This window comes from Gekko japonicus, unplaced genomic scaffold (assembly GCF_001447785.1).
Source record: "Gekko japonicus isolate JY-2015 unplaced genomic scaffold, Gekko_japonicus_V1.1 scaffold1439, whole genome shotgun sequence".
NCBI lineage: Eukaryota > Metazoa > Chordata > Lepidosauria > Squamata > Gekkonidae > Gekko > Gekko japonicus.
In genome coordinates, this window is record NW_015172598.1 from 148,941 (window position 1) to 172,572 (window position 23,632).

The 23,632-nt window shown below is 42.6% G+C and overlaps 1 protein-coding gene across 1 annotated transcript in view; it reads right to left on the bottom strand.

Annotated features, from left to right (window-relative positions):
• Window positions 1-3,956: 3,956 nt before the first annotated feature.
• Window positions 3,957-23,632, bottom strand: part of HSD17B12 (hydroxysteroid (17-beta) dehydrogenase 12) — a 125,510-nt gene continuing 105,834 nt past the window's right edge. Inside the window, exons 9-11 of the mRNA XM_015421562.1 lie at window positions 20,974-21,039; window positions 9,107-9,256; window positions 3,957-5,941 (exon numbers count right to left, since the gene is read on the bottom strand). Of these exons, the coding sequence (XP_015277048.1) occupies window positions 5,837-5,941; window positions 9,107-9,256; window positions 20,974-21,039 (321 nt within the window). The 3' untranslated portion in view covers window positions 3,957-5,836. The remainder of the gene's footprint in view (window positions 5,942-9,106; window positions 9,257-20,973; window positions 21,040-23,632) is intronic.

Below are 23,632 nucleotides of genomic sequence, written 5' to 3' on the forward strand. Positions count from 1 at the left end.
TACTTGGTCACTTCGAGGCTAAAGGGCCCACAGACTGGCTTCCTGTCTCTCCTTTGGCTTCTAGGGTTGCTTCACTACTATACAAATAACTTTATTGCCTACTTCTCCAGCTTAGTAACTAGTTCTCTGTTTTGACTGCAGTACTTAGGGCTGTTTGAGCATATCCCTTTAAGCCAGGGTTGTCAAACTCATTTGTTATGAGGGCTGGATCTGACATAAATGAGGCCTTGTTGGGCCAGGCCATATATGTCATAAAATGTAATGCCAGGTAGCAGAGATATAAACTTTATAAAGGACACAAACACAAAGGTGCTTTTTTTAACTTAAAATAAGAACATGCTTAAAACATTAGCACTCTTGCAATATTTTGTTTATTTAACAGTGTCTGATAACTGACACCTCTTGCTCTGAGTTACTGCATCAAAATGTCTGTGCTGTTGCAATTTTGAGTATGCTGTTCAAGTGTGTATCTGTAAGGTTCAAACCTACTTTTGACTTATTGACATTCACTACAGAAATCTCAGGCTCAGAGTTCTGAGTCTAGGACCCAGGGGAAAACAAACGGCTGGGCATTGCAAGCTGGTCAAGAACATGAGAAGGCACCATGACACAGACTGAGGGCTATGTGTTTCTCTACAAAACTAGTCTTTCTCAGTGATCAGTATCAGCCTACTATCTGGGAAGTTCAGAATTCCCAAAGGAAATGTGCTGGATGAACTTAGCTACTATCTGGGAAGTCTAAGTTCAGAATTCCCAAAGAAAATGTGCTGGGTGAACTTAGTCTGGACACACACTCTTAGCCTAATCCACCTCACTGTTTTGTTGTTATTCCTCATCTAAACAGTTATTGTTTTCCTACTGATAAAGACTGGATCATGAGGGTGTGAATATAGTGAAAAGGGGGAGGGAACCTAGTTACACCCAGGAGAGCTATAGCATAACAAGCCCAACAAAACACGCACACTGTAGCAAGGCACACAAAAGCTCATATCTTGGATAAAACTTTATTGGTCTTAAAGGTGCTTTGTATTTCTCTTGTGTGATTGAGGCAGCCAAGCAAAGCAAACTCTCCCTCCTTCCCTCCCTTCGGGGAGGAGCCTCGCCAATGGAGGGGAAGAAAGCTACCCTTTGTTTTCTGTGTGATTGAGGCTGCCTGGCCAGAAAGCAAGCTCTGGTTCATTCTCTCTCCTCCTGGGAAGGGGGGGAGCCTCAGCCAGTGCAGGGAACAGAAACTTGCGTATCTATCTCTCCTGAGTGATTGAGAGAGTCTGGCAAAACAAGCTATGATGCAGCAGCATTAGAACTGGAAGAAGAAGCAAGAAGAAGAAAAGAGATTGGATTTATACCCTACCCTTCAGTCTCAGAGTGGCTTACAGTCTCTTTTCCCTTCCCCTCCTTACAATAGTCACCCTGAGGTAGGTGGGGTTGAGAGAGCTCTCCTGAGAACTGCTCGTGAGAGAACAGCCCTGAAAGAACTTGTGACTGACCCAAGGTCACATCAACTGGCTGTATATGGAGGAGTGGGGAATGAAACCTGATTCTCCCAGATTAGAGTCCACGCTCCTAACCACTGCCCCAAACAGCCACTGCGGACCTGATAGATGCCATCCAGGGGCCTGATCTGGCCCGTGGGCCACATGTTTGACACCGCTGCTTTAAGCATTCAGCGTTTAAGGTCAATATTTACAAAACAAAGCAGAAAATTCTTACAAATCCTTCCAGTCTCTTTTTTATCACCGGGGTGGGGGGATTTCCCAATTGTTTCTCTCACCACTCCCAGTTTCTCAGCTGCTTCCAACTTGTTTTCCATAGTGTACACCCATCTTTATTTTTAAATTCCGTGTTTTTAATGTTTAGATGTAAGAACATTACTGCCACCTTATATCCATTTACAAAACAAACACATACTTCCCTCCCCCTGGTAAGGTTTTCTCTTGACTAGCCATGGGAGACACATTTGGGTGCCCTAATTCTACTGGGGAAATTAAAAACCAGTAAATCTCCAGGTCCTGATGGCATACACCCAAGAGTTCTTAAGGAATTCAGATGTGAGATAGTTGATCTACTAACCCATATATGTAACCTATCACTACTTTCAGCTGCTGTACCAGAAGACTGGAGAGAAGCAAATGTGACACCAGTTTTTAAAAAGGGATCCAGAGGGGAACCAGGAAATTACAGGCCAGTGAGCCTAATGTCTGTCCCATGCAAATAAGTAGAAACTGTAATTCAAGATAGAATTGTTAGGCACATAGAGGGACAAAGCCTTCTGAGGGAAAATAAGCATGGCTTCTGCAAATGGAAGTCCTGCCTCACCAACCTTTTGGAGTTCTTTGAGAAAGTGAACATGCATGTAGATAACAGTGACCCAGTAGACATTATATATTCGGACTTTCAAAAGACTTCTGACTAGGTACCTCACCAAAGACTCTTGAATAAACTTAGCAGTGATGGGATAAAAGGACAGGTTCTCTTACGGATTCAAAACTGGTTAAATGACCGGAAGCAAAGAGTAGGAATCAATGAACAGTTCTCACAATAAAGTAAACAGTGGGGTCCCACAAGGATCAGTATTAGGGCTGGTACTATTTAGTAAATGATCTGGAACTAGGGCTGAGTAGTGTAATGGCCAAGTTTGCAGATGACACAAAATTATTCAGGATGGTGAAGACCAAGCCTAATTGTGAAGAACTCCACAAACTGGGTGAGTAGGTGACAATGTGGCAAATGAAGTTCAATGTTGGTAAGTGTAAGGTGATGCACATTGGGACAAAAAAAAATCCGAACTTCAAGTATAGGCTAATGGGGATTGAACTTGCTGTGACTGAGAGGGGAAAAGATCTTGGGGTTGTAGTGGATAGCTCAATGAAATTATCAACTCAGTCTGCTGCAATTATGAAAAAGGCAAACGCTATGTTAGGGATTTTTAGGAAAGGGACTGAGAATAAAACAACTGATATTGTAATGCCCCTGTATAGGTCTATGGTGTGGCTTCATTTGGAATATTGTGTACAGTTATGGTCATCATATCTCAAAAAGGACATTGCAGAGCTGGAAAAAGCACAGAGGAGAATGACCAAGATGATTAGGGAGTTGGAGCACCTTCCTTATGAGGAAAACCTGAATAGTTTGGGCCTTTTGGTGTAGTGGTTAAGTGCATGGACTCTAATCTGGGAGAACCGGGTTTGATTCCCCACTCTTCCACTTGCAGCTGCTGGATGACCCTGGGCAAGCCATAGTTTTGTCAGAGCTGTTCTCTCAAGAGCAGTCCTCGAGAGAGCTCTCTCAGCCCCACCTACCTCACAGGGTGTTTGTTGTGGGGAAGGGAAGGGAAAGGAGTTTGTAAGCCGCTCTGAGACTCTGAGTGAAGGGCGGGGTATAAATCCAATCTCCTCTTCTTTTCAGTTTAGAAAAGAGACGACTAATGGGGGACATGATAGAGGTTTATAAAATTATGCATGGGATGGAGAGAGTTGACAAAGAGAAATTTTTCTTCCTCTCCCAAAATACTAGAACTCAAGGGCATCCAGTGAAACGGATGGGCAAGTAGGTTCAGGATGGATAAAAAGAACTACTACTTTACACAGAGAGTGATTAAAAGGTGGAATTTGCTGCCAGAAGATGTGATGGCCACAGGAAATAACAGTTTTAAAAGGGGACTCAATAGATTCATGGAGGAGAAGTCTATCAATGGCTACTAGCCATGGTGCCTGAGGGGAACCTTCAGAGGCACTGTACCTCTGAACCCGAGGAGGCAACATCAGAGGAAGGCCTCAGCCTCTATGCTCTGTTGTTGGCTGTCCAGAGGAGCTGGTTGGCCACTGTGTGAGACAGGATACTGACTCTTCTTATGTTCTTTACCAGAGCTCCAAAGATATTTTTCACTGTAGATATAAGAATGAGTCAATCGTACAAAGGGTTTACGAATAAGGAAGAAACCATTAAACATTTAGGGAACTGTTTATTTTAAATTTCAGTTTTATAATAAGAGGTTAGAAAAAGCACTCTGTTGCATAGGCTTGCCAGTTATTTCAAATGCCCTTCCCCACCACTTCCAAATTGTTGTGCATACACAGCTTCATACAGCCCAAATCTGCCCTTTCAAATACTAAAAAAACGAAAATACATTCCCGGACAAAATTCATTTTGCATACCTGATCAGCACCACTGTATCGGTTTTCATTTATTTTCTATGTACAATAACATTTAAACATACTTTAACTCTCAAATTGGAGCCTTCAATTATTCCTCCAAGGGCAGCATAAGAATTCAAGTTTTTAGCCTTTGTAGTGACAATAAATGTGCTCAAACTGTAAGAAAAAATGGTTTTTCTGTGCATGTACAACTTGACAAAGGCAATGGATTTCAAGAGACCAAAACTTAGTGTTGTAGTCAGGGAGTAGGCAACCTGCTTTCTATATTTACTCAAGGTGTACTGATATACTGTACGATAAGTCTCAACTTGATAAAATAGCCCAGTGGTTTTGTTGTTGTTTGTTTTTTATGGCTCAACATCGAGTTAATTCACAGCCAACCAAGTAAGCTGTAGAGGTTATTTTCTACAAACAAGTATCTAAAAATGCATTAGGGTTTTGATCTCCATGGAAAAGCCTGTGGAAGTAGCTGGCAGATGTCCCTGCTCCTTCAGCAGCAGGGGGGGAAGGCAGGGAAAGATCCAACCCCATAACATTTTCATTTTCCTGGCTCTCAAACATCTGGTTGGAACAGATAAACCAAATATATTCCTAATTTTGCATTTAAAGACAGGCAAAACATTTAATGTGTTTCCTGACAAATGGAACTCATTTCATTATGCCCATTAAGAGAGAGCTAACGTGAGTCAAAACATCTCATTTCCACTATTTAACTTTAATCACATTTCAGGTATCAACAATTTTTATACAACAATGACCAAGCAGCAGGGTGGTAATATATATTGTGTTATTACTGCAGCCTGTAGCATCCCTCTTCAACCCATTTGTTATAACCCAAAGAAATCATTTTACTAAAATGATCAGTATTAATAACAAGAGTGGCTTTGCCAGTGTGTTAGATCTACATAGCTGTTGCATTAAGACCTTTCCTTGAATGACATATATTGAAACATTCACATTTACAGTCCTGCGTGGTCTCTGAAGATGACTGAGGGCTGTGACTGCATCACTGAAGAACACTGTATTATGTTTGCAGTTCACATTTCACCACAGAAGGGTACCTGACATAAAGGCACCCTTCCCTTACAATCCTAATTCAATAAAGGTAGATTGAGATGACTGTCTTCCTTCCTCCTCTTCCCCAACTCCAAATTGCCCAAAAGAGACATCTATGTGGGTGTAGGATATCCGAAGGCATCCATCACAGGACCGGTACTAACACTGACAAGGCAAAGATCTTATGGCCACTATGTGATATGAAGCAGTACTACTCCAAATTCAGAGATAATTACCAAAGTGCCATCTCTGGTAAAGATAATTACATTGTTATTTATGAAAATAATGTATGTCCTGTTCTGACAACTGTAAACAGTGTAGGATGACCAAGTACCACTTTCAACAAGTTCTCTTACTGACACATTCTGCTGTATGACCACAAAACTAGTGTAACAAGCAATACAGTTCTATTTTGGGTCACGTCTAACAAAGCACATTTTAAAACAAAGGCGAAAAAAGAAGAAATATACAGACTAATCAAGGCCTTTACCCTCACTCAGCTTTCTCTTGCTTCATGCTGTTCTCTGGTCCTCAAAAAACTGTTCAAAGTATTTAAGATACAATAAAGTATTTGGTACTTGACTGTGGATACAAAGCTACCGAGGATCTTGTCAAGATGATGCAGCTCAGTTTTCCTTTAGTTTCTTCAAATTATGGGCTCTTGCTTTCAAGCACAGGTCTACCATGAGCTTTGTGCGATACCACTTGGGCAAAGCCCTGCTGATCCAGGCCTAAGAGACAGGAGAGGAAAACACTTGTTATCCAGTCACTGAATGCAAGAACATTTTTAAGCAAACCAAAGTTACCAAAACAAAAATCCTCCACACCCATTTCCAGAGAATCTTATTAAGAGTCATCATTTTCTTTCCTAAGATAGCCACATCTTTACCTGACCAACCGAAACAGTGGCAGTACTGCTGGAGCCAGTAATGCAGGAGAAATGACATGGCTTATGCCCATCCCAACCTCACAGATTGCACTGCTACCAGCTTAGTCCAAGGCAAATTCCCTGATGCCATTGGGGCTTGGCTTGCTCCAAGCGTGTCGAACCAAGAAGATTTATTATCTCCTCACTCCCATTTTGTTTGCTAGCACACAATGTCTTCATAGGCTGAGGCAGCATTTTTTAGCACTGGAGCCAAAAAGGCAGCCTACTATTGTATGAACATTTATGTAAGAAACTACTGCATTCAAAACAATATATTTTCAGATATTTTATTGTTTAAAAGTGACTGTTATCCATGACACTATGTATATGATGAGAATATAACATCATACATCATCGAGTTTCACTCAATATCTGAATCAGCTGGTATCTTGTGATTGTACTGACAGTTTCTAAGGTCGAATAAACCTTATTACAAAAAGCATGGGTCCCATTTTCAGCTTTTATTTTTTCTTACTTCAGATAGCAAAAACTAGGTAGTACATGGCATGGTAGATTTAAGCTCTTTCTAGTGTTGAGTATATTTACTATTTTGTTTGAACAAAGTTAAAGTATTTATACCTTTAAATTCCATAAATGTGCCAAGGAGTACAATTTTTATGTTAATAGTAAAATAAATTCAGATTTGGTAAGGATTGCATATAGATTCTTCTATAATCCTCTATCCACCTCCAAGTTCACTTATTTTTCCCCTTGTACATCTCTCTGCAGAACTGTACAGTTTGAAGTTATGAATTTTCAACAGCTAGTCTGCTGTTTTTGAACTGGAAAGAACCAGTCTTAAACTCCAAATGGTCTTTCTGAGGAAAGAGACTTTGGGAGTCAGGCAATAGTCAGAAAGGCAATAGAAAAGTACTTCTATAGAGAGAAGAATAAGGACCCCATTGTCTTAAATATATTAGAACTACTCTGAGGGAGAATTTAGATTCTCAGTCAAGAAAGCTACAGAACAGCTTTATACAGACAATGGATACTGGAGAATGATTTGGCAGAAATTCTGGGTAGTTAGAGAGAACTCCTATACAAGCCAAATAGTAAAAGGAGTTATTGCTTGTTAGGGACAAGGATAATAACTTCCTGCCAGTGAAAGGGGTTGGGAAGAGAACCCTGGTCTATGATAAAGGGGAGAAGCTTAGACATCTCAGGAGTTAATAAAAAACTAATATCTAAAGGGAAAACCTAGAACTCTGAAGGGAGAAATCTAGAAACTATAAGCAAAAGCTACCTCTAAGAAACTGTATTAAGAACCTGTGTTAGTGCTGAAATATACTAAGCAAAGCACCTCTCATTGAAAAGATCCTGAAACTCTGAAAATAAGCCCCAACAACACTCTCTTGTATGATCTATGAATTCAAATCTGTATATAGTATGAAGTTTTACCTCAGCCTTTCTAAACCTTGACAATCCCCTATTATATACATTATTTGCCTGTTCAATAAAATATTGGGGAATTTCACATTACCTGTCTTCTCCCGGTTTCAAGCCGGGAGTCTTCCGTTTCCAGATGAACCGGTACAGGGCTGCCGTTTCACACACGGCTTGCCCCTACCGGAAAGGAGCCGATTCACAAGCGGTTCGGCGACCGGGAGAGGGAACGGGAGACTCCTCGGAAGCGGTTGACAGGTAAATCGCTTCCCTCCCGGTTCCTATACGGAACAGAGACTTTTGAGTGTGAAATGGCAGTCAGATCCCGGTAGGGAACCGATTCTCAACCGGGTTCTGTCTGAAATGACAGACCAGCACCCGGTTGAGAATCGGTTCCCTACCGGGAGAAAGCACCTGTCTGAAATTCCCCATTGTTTCTGTTTTGAAAATTACTTTGCCTCAAGTGCCATTTTAGTAAGGGTTTAAATATAAGACAAGATAGCTCCTATATTTTCTCTTAAATTCCTGTGCTGGGTTAGAAGCCTAAATTAATGTGTAAGGGTGGGACAGTCAAAGCTTATAAAATAAAGAAGAAATATATGCTACTGAAGGGTGGCTCAGTTAAAGAGGGGAATTAAAACAAATTTGGTGGGAAAATCTGCCTGGGAGTGGGGAAGCGTCAGGAATCTGTTTATGAGCAAACAATAGTCTGCAATATTTGCCCTATAACTCCACTCAGACAGGACAACTTTTGATCATATCTGATCTTCAAGTTTTGAACAGCAGGTTGCCCTTCCTCAAACTCAGAAACAGTGACTTCTAAGAACTACAGGAAAGCTATCAAGATGTTTGGGTGGAATGGCAGAAAAGGAGTTTGCTTCTTACCTTCCCTCTGACCCCAACCCTACAATGCGATATCATATTTGTGGATTTAAGAAACAGAGTCTATGGGGAAACAGCAAGCTGCCCTTTTGTAAGTATATTGGAAAAAATTAGTCCAATAGGTTATACCACTTGTATGGGGTTTTATTTCCCAGCTTTGGACATTTTTCCTCATGCCTTTTCTTCCTCAGCAGAGGTGTAAGAGAATTTTAAACATCAGTGCTTATTCTGAGTTATGTGTATGAAGGAGAGTTCTCTCCTTGATATACTAGTTTTTTAGAGTGTGGGAGGGAAGGAGATCAATGACAAGAGTTTTCCATCTTCTGTCTAGTCCCTGCTTCCCAAACTTCCTTGAGACTCAGTGGACAGTCTGGGAGATCCTTTTCCTGCATCTGGAGAAGGCCGAGGGGACCTCAGTTTATGCCACCCTTCAGTTAAATGCTGGTGTTCCATGGTGGCAGGGAGAGGGAAGATCCTTGTGCAGTTCTTTCTCTCTGTCAGGCAGGAGGGTGGTTACTATGCTTGGTAAGTTGAAGAGGGGAGGGACATTTAGCTCCTGGCCTGGAACCCCCTCTCTTCTAGCATGCAGAAACCCCCCTTCTCCTTGTGCCTGGATCCATTTGTGCTACTAACATTATCCGCACAAAAGTCAGGCAGGTAATTTACTATTAGAAATACAATCAAGTATGAATATAAAACATACCAAAAGGGAATGAGTTGGGTATCCAGAAGTCTGGGTCTCAAGGCCAACTGTATTGAGGGCATATTTTACAAATATTTCAGGAGTAGGTACAAAAAAGGATTGTTTGCGGATCTTACTCATTTTTGTCTTCACAAGATACGGTTGAACACTCTGAAAGGAAAAGATAGTTAGGCTTCATATCAAGAAGGTTGTGTAAAATATTGGATGATAAATACACATAGCTTTAATTATTTATAACCTTTGTTCTTAAAAAAAACACAAATTGCTTGGATAGTTCAAATCTATAAATATACATTTCCAAGAAAATCACTCAAATACCCCTAAGTGACACATTATAAATTTCTTGCTACTGAGCTGGAATTCCTATCTTCAGCACTTTGAATAAATTAATTGATAAGCATCTTTTCGTTTTAATCAGGCCCCAAGGTGGGTTACAATACTATAAAGTTGCAAGATTTTAAAAGAGTAAAATACTAAGAACAAAACAGGCATCCAACACAAGCCACAGCAAAACAAGCAGCTACCCAAACACTTGTAAGCACAAAGTTATTTTGACCAAATACTGTGAGGACATATAAGCAGTCTCTATAAGGGGACCTTGAAAAGATGGGACCACCACTGAAAGAGCTATGCAGGATTGTTTCTGTGAAACCTGGAGCAGGGTGTCAGCAACTGACCTAATCATGGGATTGGAGCTTCCTTGGAGAAAGCATCCTGTGGAGCATGCTGGACTCAGATGTTTAAGATGAGAATCAGCACCTTGAATTGCACCCAGAAGCTGACTAACAGCTAGCTAAGTTTTTCCCATATAGAGAAAGATGTTCCTGTCAGCTGCTTGATTACTCACAGCCAATGTTCCCTCTAAACTGTGGAGTCTTGTGAGCAAAAATTCTGCTTTGTGAGCCACTGGCATTAAAGTTGTGAGCGAGCAATTTGGCTACTGCATAAATTAGTTTGCTCTGGAGCCATCCTTCCTGAGCTGAGACAAAAATGTGTGAGCCAGAGGCTAAAAAACTGTGAGCTAGCTCACACTAACTCAGCTTAGACTGCTCACAGTCAGTCTGTATTTTGGACAGGAAAACTACAGCTAGTGCAGAATGCGGCAGTGTGCCTGCTGGTGGTGATGCCTGTGTGGGCATGCATCCAGCCGGTGCTTCGCCAACTGCACTAGCTGCCAAATGAATACCGAATTCGGTTCAAGGTGACGGTACTGACCTTTAAAGCTCTATGCAGCTTGGGACCAGCATATCTATGGGACCACCTCTCCCCATATGTACCCTGGAGAGCCTTGCACTCCGCAGATCAACACCTCCTGGTAATCCCCAGCCAGAGAGACATCCACTTAGCCTCGGCCCCGGCCTGGTGGAACATGCTCCCACCTGAGATCAGAGCCCTGTGGGACCTATTACAGTTCTGCAAGGCCTGTAAGATGGAGCTGTTCTGCCAGGCCTTTGGTTGAGGTAGCAGGTGTTAAAGCATCTCAGCCTCCTCTGCCTTTGGTGCCATAAGAGTTGGAAGCAGTCCAGATGGAATATTGGAGGCCATTTCATTGAGCAAGTCAAAAGCTTTAAGTATTTGGGTATCCACTTTTACTATAACACCAGATGGGTCTATCATAAAGAGAGAGCAACTGAGGCAGTGAACATCGCTGCGGCGATTACACGTTTCCATTATACCAGGGGTAACCAGTATATGCCGGCGGCCCTTAAAGTTTTTAATGCCAAATTAGCTGCTCAAGTATTCTATGGAGTAACAATCTGGATTGAAGCCTTAAAAGGGGACTTGGAAAGAATTCAGTCCAGATTTTTGCAGAAAATTCCTGGACTTCCCTTGTGTGTTCCTTAGCAGCTTTATGCTTAGAAACCAATCAAAGGCTTCTATCGACCAGAGCTGTTGGATCAGGCCAAAGGCCCATCCAGTCCAACACTCTGTGTCACACAGTGGCCAAAAATACCAGTGCCATCAGGAGGTCCACCAGTGGGGCTTCTATCGACCAGAGCATGGCGGATAACAACTCAGTTCTGGCTTAAACTTCATTTCCATGCTAAAGCTAAAAGTATTATTACTCACATGTTAACTGAGTCCCATCTCTCTCCATGGCTTAGATATATAAACTCTGTACAATGGGAATATCCCCGGATTATTTAGCCTCCTTTTCAGATAAACAAGCCTATGCTATTATTAAACAAAGATTTCTCGACATCGAAAGGCAGGAACTTAGGGAACATGCAGCCAGCAGATGTTCCCCAAGTAGGCTGGGGGCTTTTGACACGAGCTCTACTGCAAAATATCCGTTAAGTTTAACAGCCCCACACCGTCGCAGAGCATACATGCTTGCACACTTTAATGTTCTGCCATCGGAGGTGCTTTTAGGGAGGTACCACCAGATACCATATGTAGACAGACTTTGCCCTTGCTCTCAAAAAGATATAGAATCCACTACACACACCATACTTCATTGCCCCCTTTATAGGGATATCCGATCTCGTTTTATTACTCCACTTCTAGAGGGTGGCATTCTGATGACTCAATTGTTCACTTTCTTCTGCTCCATTCTAATTGCGAAATAATGGAGGCTGTTGCAAAATTTTTATATTATGCAATCAGAAGACGAGGCTTGAATAGCCAAGTGTAAGTGACTGATGCATCTTAGTATTTTCCCGTATTTCCATGATGTCTTGTGCTTTCAATGCCAATAAAGGTTTTGTGTGTGTGTGTGATAACCTTTGGTGCCCCTGGTACCCACCTAGTGTATATCAGGGTACCTACTACCATCTGCTTAAAAACTGCTATAAGTTGGGCTACCTATTGCCATCTGTTTAAAATCCTACAGGAGAGTTCGACTGTTAAGTGTTTTTGTGCCATCTTGCTTTGATTGTTTAAATTGCTTAATTGTTTTTATATTACTGTTGTGAGCTGCCCTGAGCCCGCTTGTGTGGTAGGGTGGGATATAAGTGTAATAAATAAATAAATAAAAATAAACTCCTGTGACTTCTGGAGGACTTCACTCAAATTCCCACCAACACGGTAGTCATTCAGATAAGTATTCACCAATGCATACATGACACTACCCCAACCCCAAGGCAGCAAAGCTGGTCGTAAAAACAGATAGAGGGGGTGCTTCTGGATTTAGTTTGTATGAACCTGCTCTTTCAGGATTTGCTTGAAGACATGGCAGGATCCAGGTGAAGCAGGCATTATGACAGTTACAGATGTTTACAAGTATGCAATGATGCTCAACTTTTCATGACAGAGCACAAAGGATATCTGTACTGTTGTTCAGTGATATAGTACTGTCAAAAATTCCAGAATGCTCTGGGGGATTTCAGGATTCCAAACATGCATTCTGTTGAGATCGCAGTGGAAGTGTGGCACTCCTTGAAGCTATCAACGAGGTTGCCCCTCATTGAACTCCCTCACTTGGGGGATAAAACCCAACCCCCTGGTTTACCACGGAGCTGGGTGATCCAAAAAGGGTTGAGAAATATCTACAATGGTGCTGGCAGAGAAATCGCACTGAATCTGACAGATCATGCTGTAGACCTCATCGTAAGATTTATGAAGTGGCGGTGATGGTGGAACAGAAAGATTACTTCTTTACTATTACAGCATCAGCTACTTCACATCCACCCCTATTGTTCAAGATAGCTCAGCATCTGCTGAGGCCTGAATTTGAACCCTAACTGTTCCAGGCACAGACAGTTAGCTGTGATACTTTTGCCAAGTTTTTTGGTGATAAAATATTGAGAATACATGCTGATCTGGATGTCAGCTGTAATATAAGTGTATCAGAAGAAAGACTTAATACACCGCCTGGTCTATTCATAGATCATTTTAACCCAGTTTCTATGGTGGATGTTGACAAGGTCCTGGGATCTGTGTAGGCTACTACTTGTACCCTGGACTCTTGCCCATCCTAACTGCTAAAATCATAACAAGCAACCCTTAGCATCTATTATAAATGAATCACTAACTCAAGGCACCTTCCCTCAGACCCTCAAAGAGGCAGTTATCTGCCTGCTAGTTTAAAAAAATCCCTACAGAAAAAACGACATGACCAATTATTGCCCAGTCTGTAATCTACCCCTTCTGGGCAAAGTGACTGAGAGAGCAGTAGCTGACCAAACCTTGAACAGCTCATCTGATCTAGACCTTTTCCAGTCTGGCTTCAGGTCAGGCTGTGGGACAGAGACGGCACTGCTAGCTTTAGTTGACAACCTCCATCTGAGTGTAAACAAAGGCTATGTCTCTGTTGCTCTTACTGGATTTATTTGAAGGCTTTGATACAGCAGATCATGCCATCTTGTTGAGATGCTTGGAGACAGAAGTAGATATCAGGGGATGCACCTTGAACTGGTTCAAATCATTCGTCATGGATTGAAGGGCTGCTATTGGAAACCAGCTGTCATCAGTGTAGGACCTACCTTGGGGGTTCCACGGGGCACAATTCCCCCCACCCACGCATTTCAATCTCTATGCAAAGCCCTTAGGTCAAATCTTTTGCACTTTGGGGGTTGGTTGTCATCAACATGCTGACCATACCCAGCTCTATCTATCGTTATCCAAATCTCCTGGAAATGTGATAGAGGGCCTAAATAGCTGCATGGCTGCTGTAGTTAACTGGCTAAAAGTGAACAAATTGAAGCTAAACCCTGAAAAGACAGAGGTAATGCTGGTAGGGAAGGTGGAGGCCTTAAAGGGCATGGTGCTCCCCCAGTTCTCATGGGAGTTTATTTATTTATTTATTTATTGTGTTTACACCCCGCCCTCCCCGCAAACGGGCTCAGGGCGGCTCACATAGGGCACAGAGTGCGTACAGTATACAAAAATTAAAACAATTAAAAATCGGTTTCGACGGATGCACATATAAAATTCCTAACATCTTGCGTAGCAGAGGGGAAGGCTAGGGTCATGGAAAGATGTTGCCCAGCCCTCCGGCAGTATCTCTCTATAAAGGAGCGGTGGTGGAAGTGGCCGTGGCCGCTCCTACTCGTAAGCCTGGCGGAAGAGCTCTGTCTTGCAGGCCCTGTGGAACTGCACAAGGTCCTGCAGGGCCCTGATCTCCTTCGGGAGCTCATTCCACCAGGTAGGAGCCGCCACTGAAAAGGACCTGGCCCTTGTTGCCACAAGCTTGGCCTCCTTAGGGCCCGGGGTCACCAGCTGGTGTTGTGACCCTGACCGAAGTGCTCTTTGGGGAATATAGGAGTTCAACTGAACCTTGCTGACCCAGTTAAAAGACTTGGGGTTATACTGGGTCCACTCTTATTATTGGAGAAGCAAGTTAATACAGCTGCAAAAAACCCTTTTTACTAACCCAGCCTAGCCTGCAAAATGGCCTCTTGATGCAGTTGATCTGGCTACCTGGATCCATGCCACAGTAACATCAAGACTAGACTACTATAATGCACTGTAGATTGGTCTCCCCTCACAGTCAGTTCAGAAACTCTAGCTGGTGCAGAATGCCGTGGTTGTTATCAGGAGCTAGAGGGTGCGTGTATATTACTCCCATTCTGCAGACTTCTGCAGGCTACCCATTTGTTACTGGGCTCAGTTTAAGGTATTGCCTATCACATACAAAGCCATGAATTTCATGGCTTTGGTCCTGATTTGCAGGACCACCTTTCTTTCTATTCTCCACCACAATAGCTTCACTCATCTGAGCTGGGCCTTCTGCAACTGCCAACCTGCAAATGGGCAAAACCAACCACTGCCCATGCATGTACTTCCTCTGTTGTGGTTCCCACCTTGTGGAATGGCCTGCCCAAGGAGGTCAGAAAGGCTCCCACTCTCCTGGCCTTCTGCAAACTAAGCCAAACTGAATTATTTAAGAGGGCCTTTTTGCACAGGTAATAAGAGTTGCACTGTACAAAATGGTTTACAACCTTACTTGGATAAATTATTAGGGACTGTGGGCTATACTGTTGTGTATAGCTTACTGTAAGTAGGATCCTATTATGTAATTTTTGTACTGCTTAATGTGTCATGTTAAAACTTATGCTATGCTTATCTTTTACATTTCTGGACTTCTACAATTCTAGTGCGTTGTTGACTGCATGTCACATTGTCTTGATTATTTCTGGACTTCTACAATTCTAGTGCGTTGACTGAATGTCACATTGTCTTGATTGTACTGATTCACTCTGTGTAATTTGCCTTGAGTCCTTGTGAGAAAGGTGGACTATAAATAATGTAAATAAATAATTTTTAAAAATAAGTTTCAAAGGCCTTACTTAAATCTAACTGAAGTATCCATAAATAGCTACTTAAAAAGCAATGAGAATCTCTAACTGCTCAGAACTGATTTTGGTAGCCATTGACAAACGCACTCTGTCGAATATAAAAGTATATGACTGCAACAAGAAATAAAGGAGCAGAATAGTAAATTCATAACACTTGAAGTATACTGACTTTCATAAGAAAAGACTGAAATGTAGTTACCTGTTTTGCCAAAGGCTTTAAAAGCACAACCCCAGCTACTTTTTCGAAGAAATGCTAATAAAAACTATTTTAACAATACACTATGATCAGGAAGTCAAACAAGAAAGTAAAATGAGATTGTAACTTCTTCCTTAAGTCTCAGTGAGAAAAGCAGCCTATAAATAAAGCAAATAAATAGTTCCTAGAGAGAAATTAAGAGTGCCTTATGATGAAAACCTGAAAAACTTTAAATATGCCAATGAAACGCCACTGAAGTAAATTTGGAGGCTGAACCAACAAAATGAGAGGTCTTTCCCCCATTATTACTCCAGCATCACACCAATAGAATCCATACCTGTGGATTGTATTGAGCTGCCTTCTTTCCCCTTCCAACCCTGCCATCATTCTACTGGGCTGACCTTCTCAGCTTCAGGATCTAAATGGTCACACCCTGGCTCTACTGTAGTGGTACAGTGGGGCTGCTCTCCAGGATTCTGCTGGCAGGAGTACACCAGCACAGAGCTGCCTTGTCACTACAGAAACAGGAACACCTTCCCATGTTTTCATGACAAAAAAAAGATTCTGTAGGATTTTGGGAGGAGGCAGGAGACATAGGCAGCATACTGGCTACATAGAAAACATTCATTTGCAGCTGGCTGAAGATGAGGGTCTTGGTTGGTGGGGGGACAGCCATATCGTCTCATATCACAGAAAATTCTATATAGTATCTGAATACTGTCTAAGTCTCTATGAACCCATCTATATACTCCTAGCCAAACCTGAAGGCCTGGAAAAACCCTGATTTTTTTTTAGGACCCCCCCCCCTTTGGAAAAAAATGAGAAATTTGGATGAGTGCTGAAAATCCCTATGAAATAACCCCCCAGGGATGAATGAACTGCTTCAAGACAGGGTTTTACTCAAACTGTACAGCAAGAAAACCTGTGTGTACATCATTACATAATGGTAATTCCTATATATACTGTAGACATATACAATACATTTTTAAATATATTGTCAGGAGTCTGGGGCTGTAGTGCCCTCCAATGTTTCCCTTTTCATAGGACTCCCCCAGGAAGAGCCCCAGAATAGGGCGAGGAGGGGGTTGCCTTCAACTTGATCTTTCTCTTTCTCCTGACATTTGCCTTTCCTGTAGCTTCTTGGGATTGGTCAGGCCTTCGCTGGGCTAAGCCAATAAAGGATTTCCTGGGGCTGGGCTGACCCCAGGCTCCCCCAAGTGCCCTGTCCTCAGGGATGGACCCCCTGGTGAGTGAAGGGCTAAGGGACTCCTAGGCTGGGCCCTCCCTTCTTGTCCTGCTCTACCCTGGCTGCTGGAGGCCCCGGCTGCTGTTGGCCTCTTCCTCTTGCCTGTTCCCAGGGGCAGCCTGTTGCCTCAGCCTGCCAGACTGAGGCTGCTGCTGCTGGAGCATTTCTGGGCATGGCCTTACCCTTGCTCCCTTCCCCACTACCTCTGACTGGTCCTCCTGCCCCAGCAGTCCCTGGGTGAAGTTGCCCCTGTTGGTGTCTCTTCTGGAACAGGTGAATGTGGGGGTAAAGCCGCACCCCTGGACATATATGTTTATTGGTTATATGCAAACAATTCTGGCAACTACAAGTTATTACACGTTTGATGATAATAAAAGTAAAGAGTTCAGGGTTTTAACTGTTAAAACTGAGTCTGGTATCCAAATATCCTTTTAGTCTTATCTACTGTGACTATATCAGACTATTATTTTACCACTATAATTCCTTACCTACAAAATCTGTATTTTTAATTTCAATTTTTATTTTCCCCTACCATTCAGATGGCAAAACTCAAGATACACAAGTGGGGACTCACAAAAAACTTGTGGGAGTGGCTATCCCATTCCCTCCATCTTTGCTTCCTCCCCTCTCCCCCTACTGTCTCTCACTCTTTGTCCCTCTCACCTCCTGTTCTCTTATTCTCTTTCCTCCATGCCTGTTTGGGGAAGGAAGCGACTTCAGCACAGTATAATGCCACAGGGTCCGCCCTCCAAAGCAGCCATTTTCTACAGAGGAACTGATCTGTGTCATCTGGAGAGCAGTTGTAATTCTGGGTGATCTCCAGCCCTCACCTGGAGGATGGCAATGCTATTTCCCCTGGAGGAAATGGTTGCTTTGGAGGGTAGAGTCTATGGCACTAAACCTGTCTGAGGTCCCTCCCCTCCTCAAATCCCACTCTCCCCAGGCTCCACCCCTCAAATCCCCAGGAATTTCCCAACCTGGAATTGGCAACCCAATCTCCTTCCCAGCCAACAGCCAACCTACATTTATCTGCCCCTCTGTCTTCAGCTTTCCATCATCTCCCTCCCTGTAGTCTCTACCTAGGAAAACTATGGTCTTTCTCTACAGTGGGAACCAAAGCAGCTAATGTTATTTCCCTCTCCTCCTTTTTTCCACACAACAACCCTATGAGGGAGGTTTGGTTGAAAGTATGTAACTGGTCCAACATCACACAGTCAGGTTTCACAGCAACATGGGAATCTGAACCTGGGTTTCGCAGATCCTACTCTGAAGCTTTAACTACTGCACCACGCTTGCTTTCATAGGGTGGCTGCTGTTGATCAGCAGCAAGCAGCCAGACCTATCTGAAACACACAAGTCAAGCTGTACCAAGTCATCCAGACATTGCTGTCAGGCAAGCCTGGCCCCAAGGAGTTCTCCCTTAAAGGCCAATATAGTCCTGGAAAGGGTCCTGGCCCCTCCCCCTGCCTTTTTACTCACAGAAACCAAAGCCTGAAATACTGTGGTTGCCTAGCAACAGCCACTGAGGGAATCCCTTGCTTAAAGCTACAGGTGCTCCTTTTATCATTTTCTGATTTTTTTAAACCACTTAAACCAATTAAAAATAGGGGTTTTTTAAAAGATTTTAAATTTTTCTGCATACCTGGGACCCTTTTTAGGTTCAGAGAAAGATCTGTCTCATCCCTTAACAGCTCTGGTCACTGGATTTAAGTATCCAAAGATGTGGCCAACTTTGCTATTAGAATATAAGATGTGCTGAGGTAGCCAGGTGTGGCGATCCACATTTTGCTTTCAAGCACCAAGGATATTTGAGATTTTGCTTGTAGAAAGCAACAACATTTGCACTTTTAAATTCCATAAATATGACAACTAGTACAATTTTATTTGCTTAAGGTATGGTTTATTTTTTGTCATTAACAAAGCAAAGCAAGTTTAGATTTGATAGGCAAAGCATTGTATATATAGTAATCCCCCTTTCCAATTTTTTTACATCCCTAGTCAAGCCTTCTTTTTGTTTCAAACTGCTGTGATTCAGATTCCAATAAAGGTTTAGTAAAGTGTTCACCACATCTCTAGAAATGGTTCTGTTCCAGACCACAGGATATATAAGATTCATTTCTTTTATTTACAAAATTTATATCCCGCCTGTCTTCCTTCACAAGGGCCACAATTATCTTGTTTGTTAGAAGTGAGTTCTGGGTAGAAATGATTTGCCACTAAGTATACCTAACATAAACAAGTGAGAGCACAATACAAAACTGATGCACTGTTGAAAGCTGCAGCTTTTGCCCAGCCTGTTGCTTCTTAGTCCTTGTGAGTATAGAGAAGCCTAGACTAATACAAAATGTGTAAAATCACCCCAGATTTTGTTTTACGTGATTCAGTCTTGTTGGAAATGGTATTGGGATACCAAAGGTATCAACATGTCAGGGCATTTAAGCACTGTGCTTTGGTTGTGGTTTTCCCCCAGTTACTGGTGAACAGTTTTTGGTTCTAGTTCAGGTTGAGTTAGACTGCTTAGTCTGAGTATGCAAGATTATATGGAAAAGCAGATTACAATGCCAGTCATAAAATTAACCATAACTTGATATGAGCACTGACTTGCCTTTTATTGCCAGTGCTTCGACTGGCTTTCGAGCAAGGGAACCTTTACCTTTACCTTACGTAGTCTAAACCAGCTTGTCTTAAAGTTGCATTGCTCATCTGCAACACTGGGTGGCACCAAAGGACGAACCGTTGAAGAGCACAACTGAGCTAAAGCTAATCTTTTTGCCTCCAGCTGCTCCTCCTTAAGGAAAGAAGAGCCAATACCCAGACAAGGGGTAGGCCACCAGCAGAGATAGATCTAAGCTAGTTAAGACCTCATAGCTTGTTTTATATACACACACGGGCTCCAAAAACCTTGCATCAGAAGCACCTTGCCACAGACATTAACAGATAGCACTGTAAAATATGTTTGCAGATATGCAACTGCAGGTGCATATCTCATCCCTTAGCTGCCCTGGGAAATACCTTTAATTCTGAGCAGACCCAGCCTCTCCAAGATAGCCTACCAAGCAGGTGTTTAGCATCAGCTTTTGTGAACTGGTAACTAGGCTGTGTTTTTCTGTTAACATTACTGACAGATAAAATGGTTTGTGGAACAATCACTATATATAATATTAAACTGATGCTCCCTTTTGCTAGGGTTACCAAGTACCTACATACGAATTGGCGGGGGACACATGTTTCTCCGCCGGAACATTCTTGCATGTAACAAGGCCGCGTCGCACCGCGCAGACATGACGTAAGCATGCTGGGCACGTAGCCGGGCGACGCTCTGGCAATGGGGCTGGAAACTCGATGGTACCATCGAGTTTTCAGCCACATTGCCAGAGTGTCACCCGGCTACATGCCCACGTCATGTCTGGGCGACAGGATAGTGCAGCTCCTGTGTTTTCCCCGCGGGAATGTTCCCACCAAGAACTATACGTCCCCCGTCGATTTGCGGTAAGTACTTGGTAGCCCTACCTTTTGCAGATTATGGAAGCAGCAAATTCAAGTGACTCAGACAACTCAGGACTCTCTACCTACTTGAGGAACTGTTCAAGTATGCAGATAAGTATGACTACTTAAAATTTACAAAAAATTTAAAAACCTCAAAAAGAGACCTGATCAAGATGGAAAATGGATGAAGATTGAAAGCAGCAAAGTATGATTTTGGGGGCAGGGACTCAGTCTGCACAACACCCTGAGAGATCAGAGAATTTCTGAGGGAGAGACTTTGGGGTGGGGATGGAATTAAAATTAGTTTCTGCTTCTAAATTCTGTAAGCTTGAAAAGTTGATATCAGTTTCCACTTTTATACAAAGTGGAATTTGACACAATAAAGTCACATTAGTCACACATTGTAGTTTTCTGCCCCCGTCCTTTTAAGGCACTTTACAGCTGTTTATGTAACATAAAAAATTGCCCCAAGGAATGGGTACTCATTTATTCACAAACAAACTTGTGGGGCTTGCAGAGATATAATAAAAGGTGCTGCGGTCTACTATAGTAACTATGAACATGGCATGATAAACCGGACTCTTCCCTCTCAAATGGAACTGTCTCTCTTAATGATGTGTTGCCCCATTTCAAAAAGTTGATTGTCAATAGCAGCTTTTATTGGTGGGTTAGTTAGTGAAGGATGAAAACATGTACTCACCTGCACAATGACACCATGTTTTTTGTACTCTGCATTGAGACCTCGAGAGAAGAAATCCACAAAAGCCTAGAGATTTGCAAGGGAAATAGTGTGATTTGCAAAGGAAATAGTGAAACCCATAGTTTACACCTTTTTCATACACATTAAGACTCTTAAAGTGTAAAACCTGCAGCTCTAGTCTTAGGCAGTATGTGGCATTCCAAGCCAAGGTGTGTGAGATGTTGGATTATTTTTCTCATGCTTATACTGAAAAGAGATTATTCTCTAGGCCAGTGACTTTGCAATTTACTTCTAGAATTGTACCAGGAATTCCAATACATGGTTATGCTTTGTATGGCTTAAAAATTCTAATCAGAGAGAAATTTTATGTCAAACATTAGTACAGTCAAAAATGAAAAGGGAACTTTCAGCCGATATAAAAATCCAGCAAATCTTCATAAAAAATATTACATTCCATACAGTACACAAGCTCATTGACTATATTCCTTTGATTAAAAACAACAACAATCAGAGTAACACCTCACCTACTGCCATATTACAGGGACCTCTGGTATTTATTTGGTAAGAGTTAAATAAAACAGAGTTGCACTTACCTATAACTGTTGTTCATCAATGTCTTCTGTGCAGACATACATTGGGACCAGTGTTCCCTCTAAGCTGAGTTAGTGTGAGCTAGCTCACAGTTTTTTAGCCTCCAGCTCACACCTTTTTGTCTTAGCTCAGGAAGGATGGCTCCAGAGCAAACTAATTTATGCAGTAGCCAAATTGCTCGCTCACAACATTAATGCCAGTGGCTCACAAAGTAGAATTTTTGCTCACAAGACTCTACAGCTTAGAGGGAACATTGATTGGGACTGCACCTCTGCACAGGCTGGCCTCAGACAGGAGTCTTACTAGTTTCTAAGTGCCAAAGGGGGCAACCCTGCCTTCTGAAGCCGGCATGGCAGCTTTTTCCCATTTAAACCATCACGTGATCCAGAGGTGCAGCGCCCCCTTATCTCAGTTCCTGCCAGTCCACTGGAAGTTCCCTCAGAAAGCAAAGGAGAAAAACACTGACTACAAAGAACTTCTTGAGAGCTCACAGTGGGGCAGGAGGGAGGGAATGTGTGTCTGCACAGAAGATGTCGATGAACAACAGTTACAGGTCAGTGCAACTCTGTTTTCACCTTGCATCTTTGGTGCAGCCCCACATTGGGATTTTAGTTAGCTATTAACCAGAGGAGGCAGGGTGATGGTCTCACTGGAACGACTGAAGGATCGCCTTTCTAACCTTTGCCTCCTTTCTTGATTGCAGGTCCAGAGCACAGTGCCTTAGGAAGGTGTCCTCAGCCGACCAAGTAGCAGCCCTGCAGATGTCAACCAGCAGAACCTTGCGGTGAAAGGCGGCTGAGGAGCTCTGTGCCCTGGAAGAGTGGGCCTTGACATCTAGAAAGCAGGATCTGTCAGTGGCAGCATAGCAGAGCTGAACTGCTAAAACCACCCACCTAGATATGGGCTGGGGGAAGCGGCCTTGCCTTTCTTGGGACCTGTGTAGAAGACAAATAAAGTCTTGTCAACCCTAAACTGTTTTGTGTTATCAATATAATACAACAGAGCCCTCCTGATGTCTAACGAGTTGAAAGCCTTCTCAGTTTTGGATGAATGGGAAGGAAAGAAAACAGGTAAGGCTAAGTGGAATGTGGAGACTATCATAGGCAGAAACTCTAAAACTGGAGGTAGAACAACTCTTTCATTAAACACCTTTAGCAAAGGGCCGCCAATTCTCTCATCTGACTGGTAGATGTGATTACAATCAAAAAAGTTACTTTTTTGGAAGGCATGGCAAAGGTGCAAGAGGCCAAAGGCTCAAAGGGAGGCTTTGTGAGCTGGGCTAGAACAAGCATGAGAGACCACTGGGGAACAATGGTTGGGGGGACACATTAACCAGTCCCTCAAAAAAGCGTTGAGATAAGCCTGTGGGAAAAAAGAGGAGAACTTTCTATGAGGTCATGATAAGTGGAAATAGCTGCCAGATGCACCTTAATTGAGGATACAGTCAGACCCCTCTGGTAAGGGGCAGGTAAAGGGGGAGAGACACTTTTGAAGTAGCCTACTTCTCAAATGACACCCATTTCCTAGAATACGAATATCTGCTTGAAGGTTTTCTTGCCTGAACTAGGATGTCACACACCTTGGGTGTGAAAGTTAGACCAGAGAATGTATCTCTAAGGAGGTGCACAACATCATGTTGCAGCATGGGGCCTGTAACGATTTCATGTTTATTTGTGTGTGTGTCTTTAAAAGCTTGGTTTACCTTGCTGTGTAAAAGTCTAGTGTGGTTGAAACAGGCAAGTGGTGTGATTGGTGAGTGACAGAGAGGGGGAGGGGTTTTGGAATGGATGCTGTGTGGATGATTTGAATGTCTATCAGGAGTGACAGAGTTTAGACAGTTAGGCAGACAGTTGATGTTCAGTTAAGCAGTTTTGTTCGGATTTCTGTGAGAGAAGCAGAAGAGGAGTTAAGTTCTGTCTCTGAGTTGAAGGAGACTCATCCCTGTGTGTGAAAAGAGTGACATTTAGTTCTGTGTTATAAGAGTTACAATTGAAAGCTGAGAGTCTAGGAAAAAAGTACAGTGAAAAGTGTTACAAAGTTGCCTATGAAAAATCCCTGTCAGTAGAGA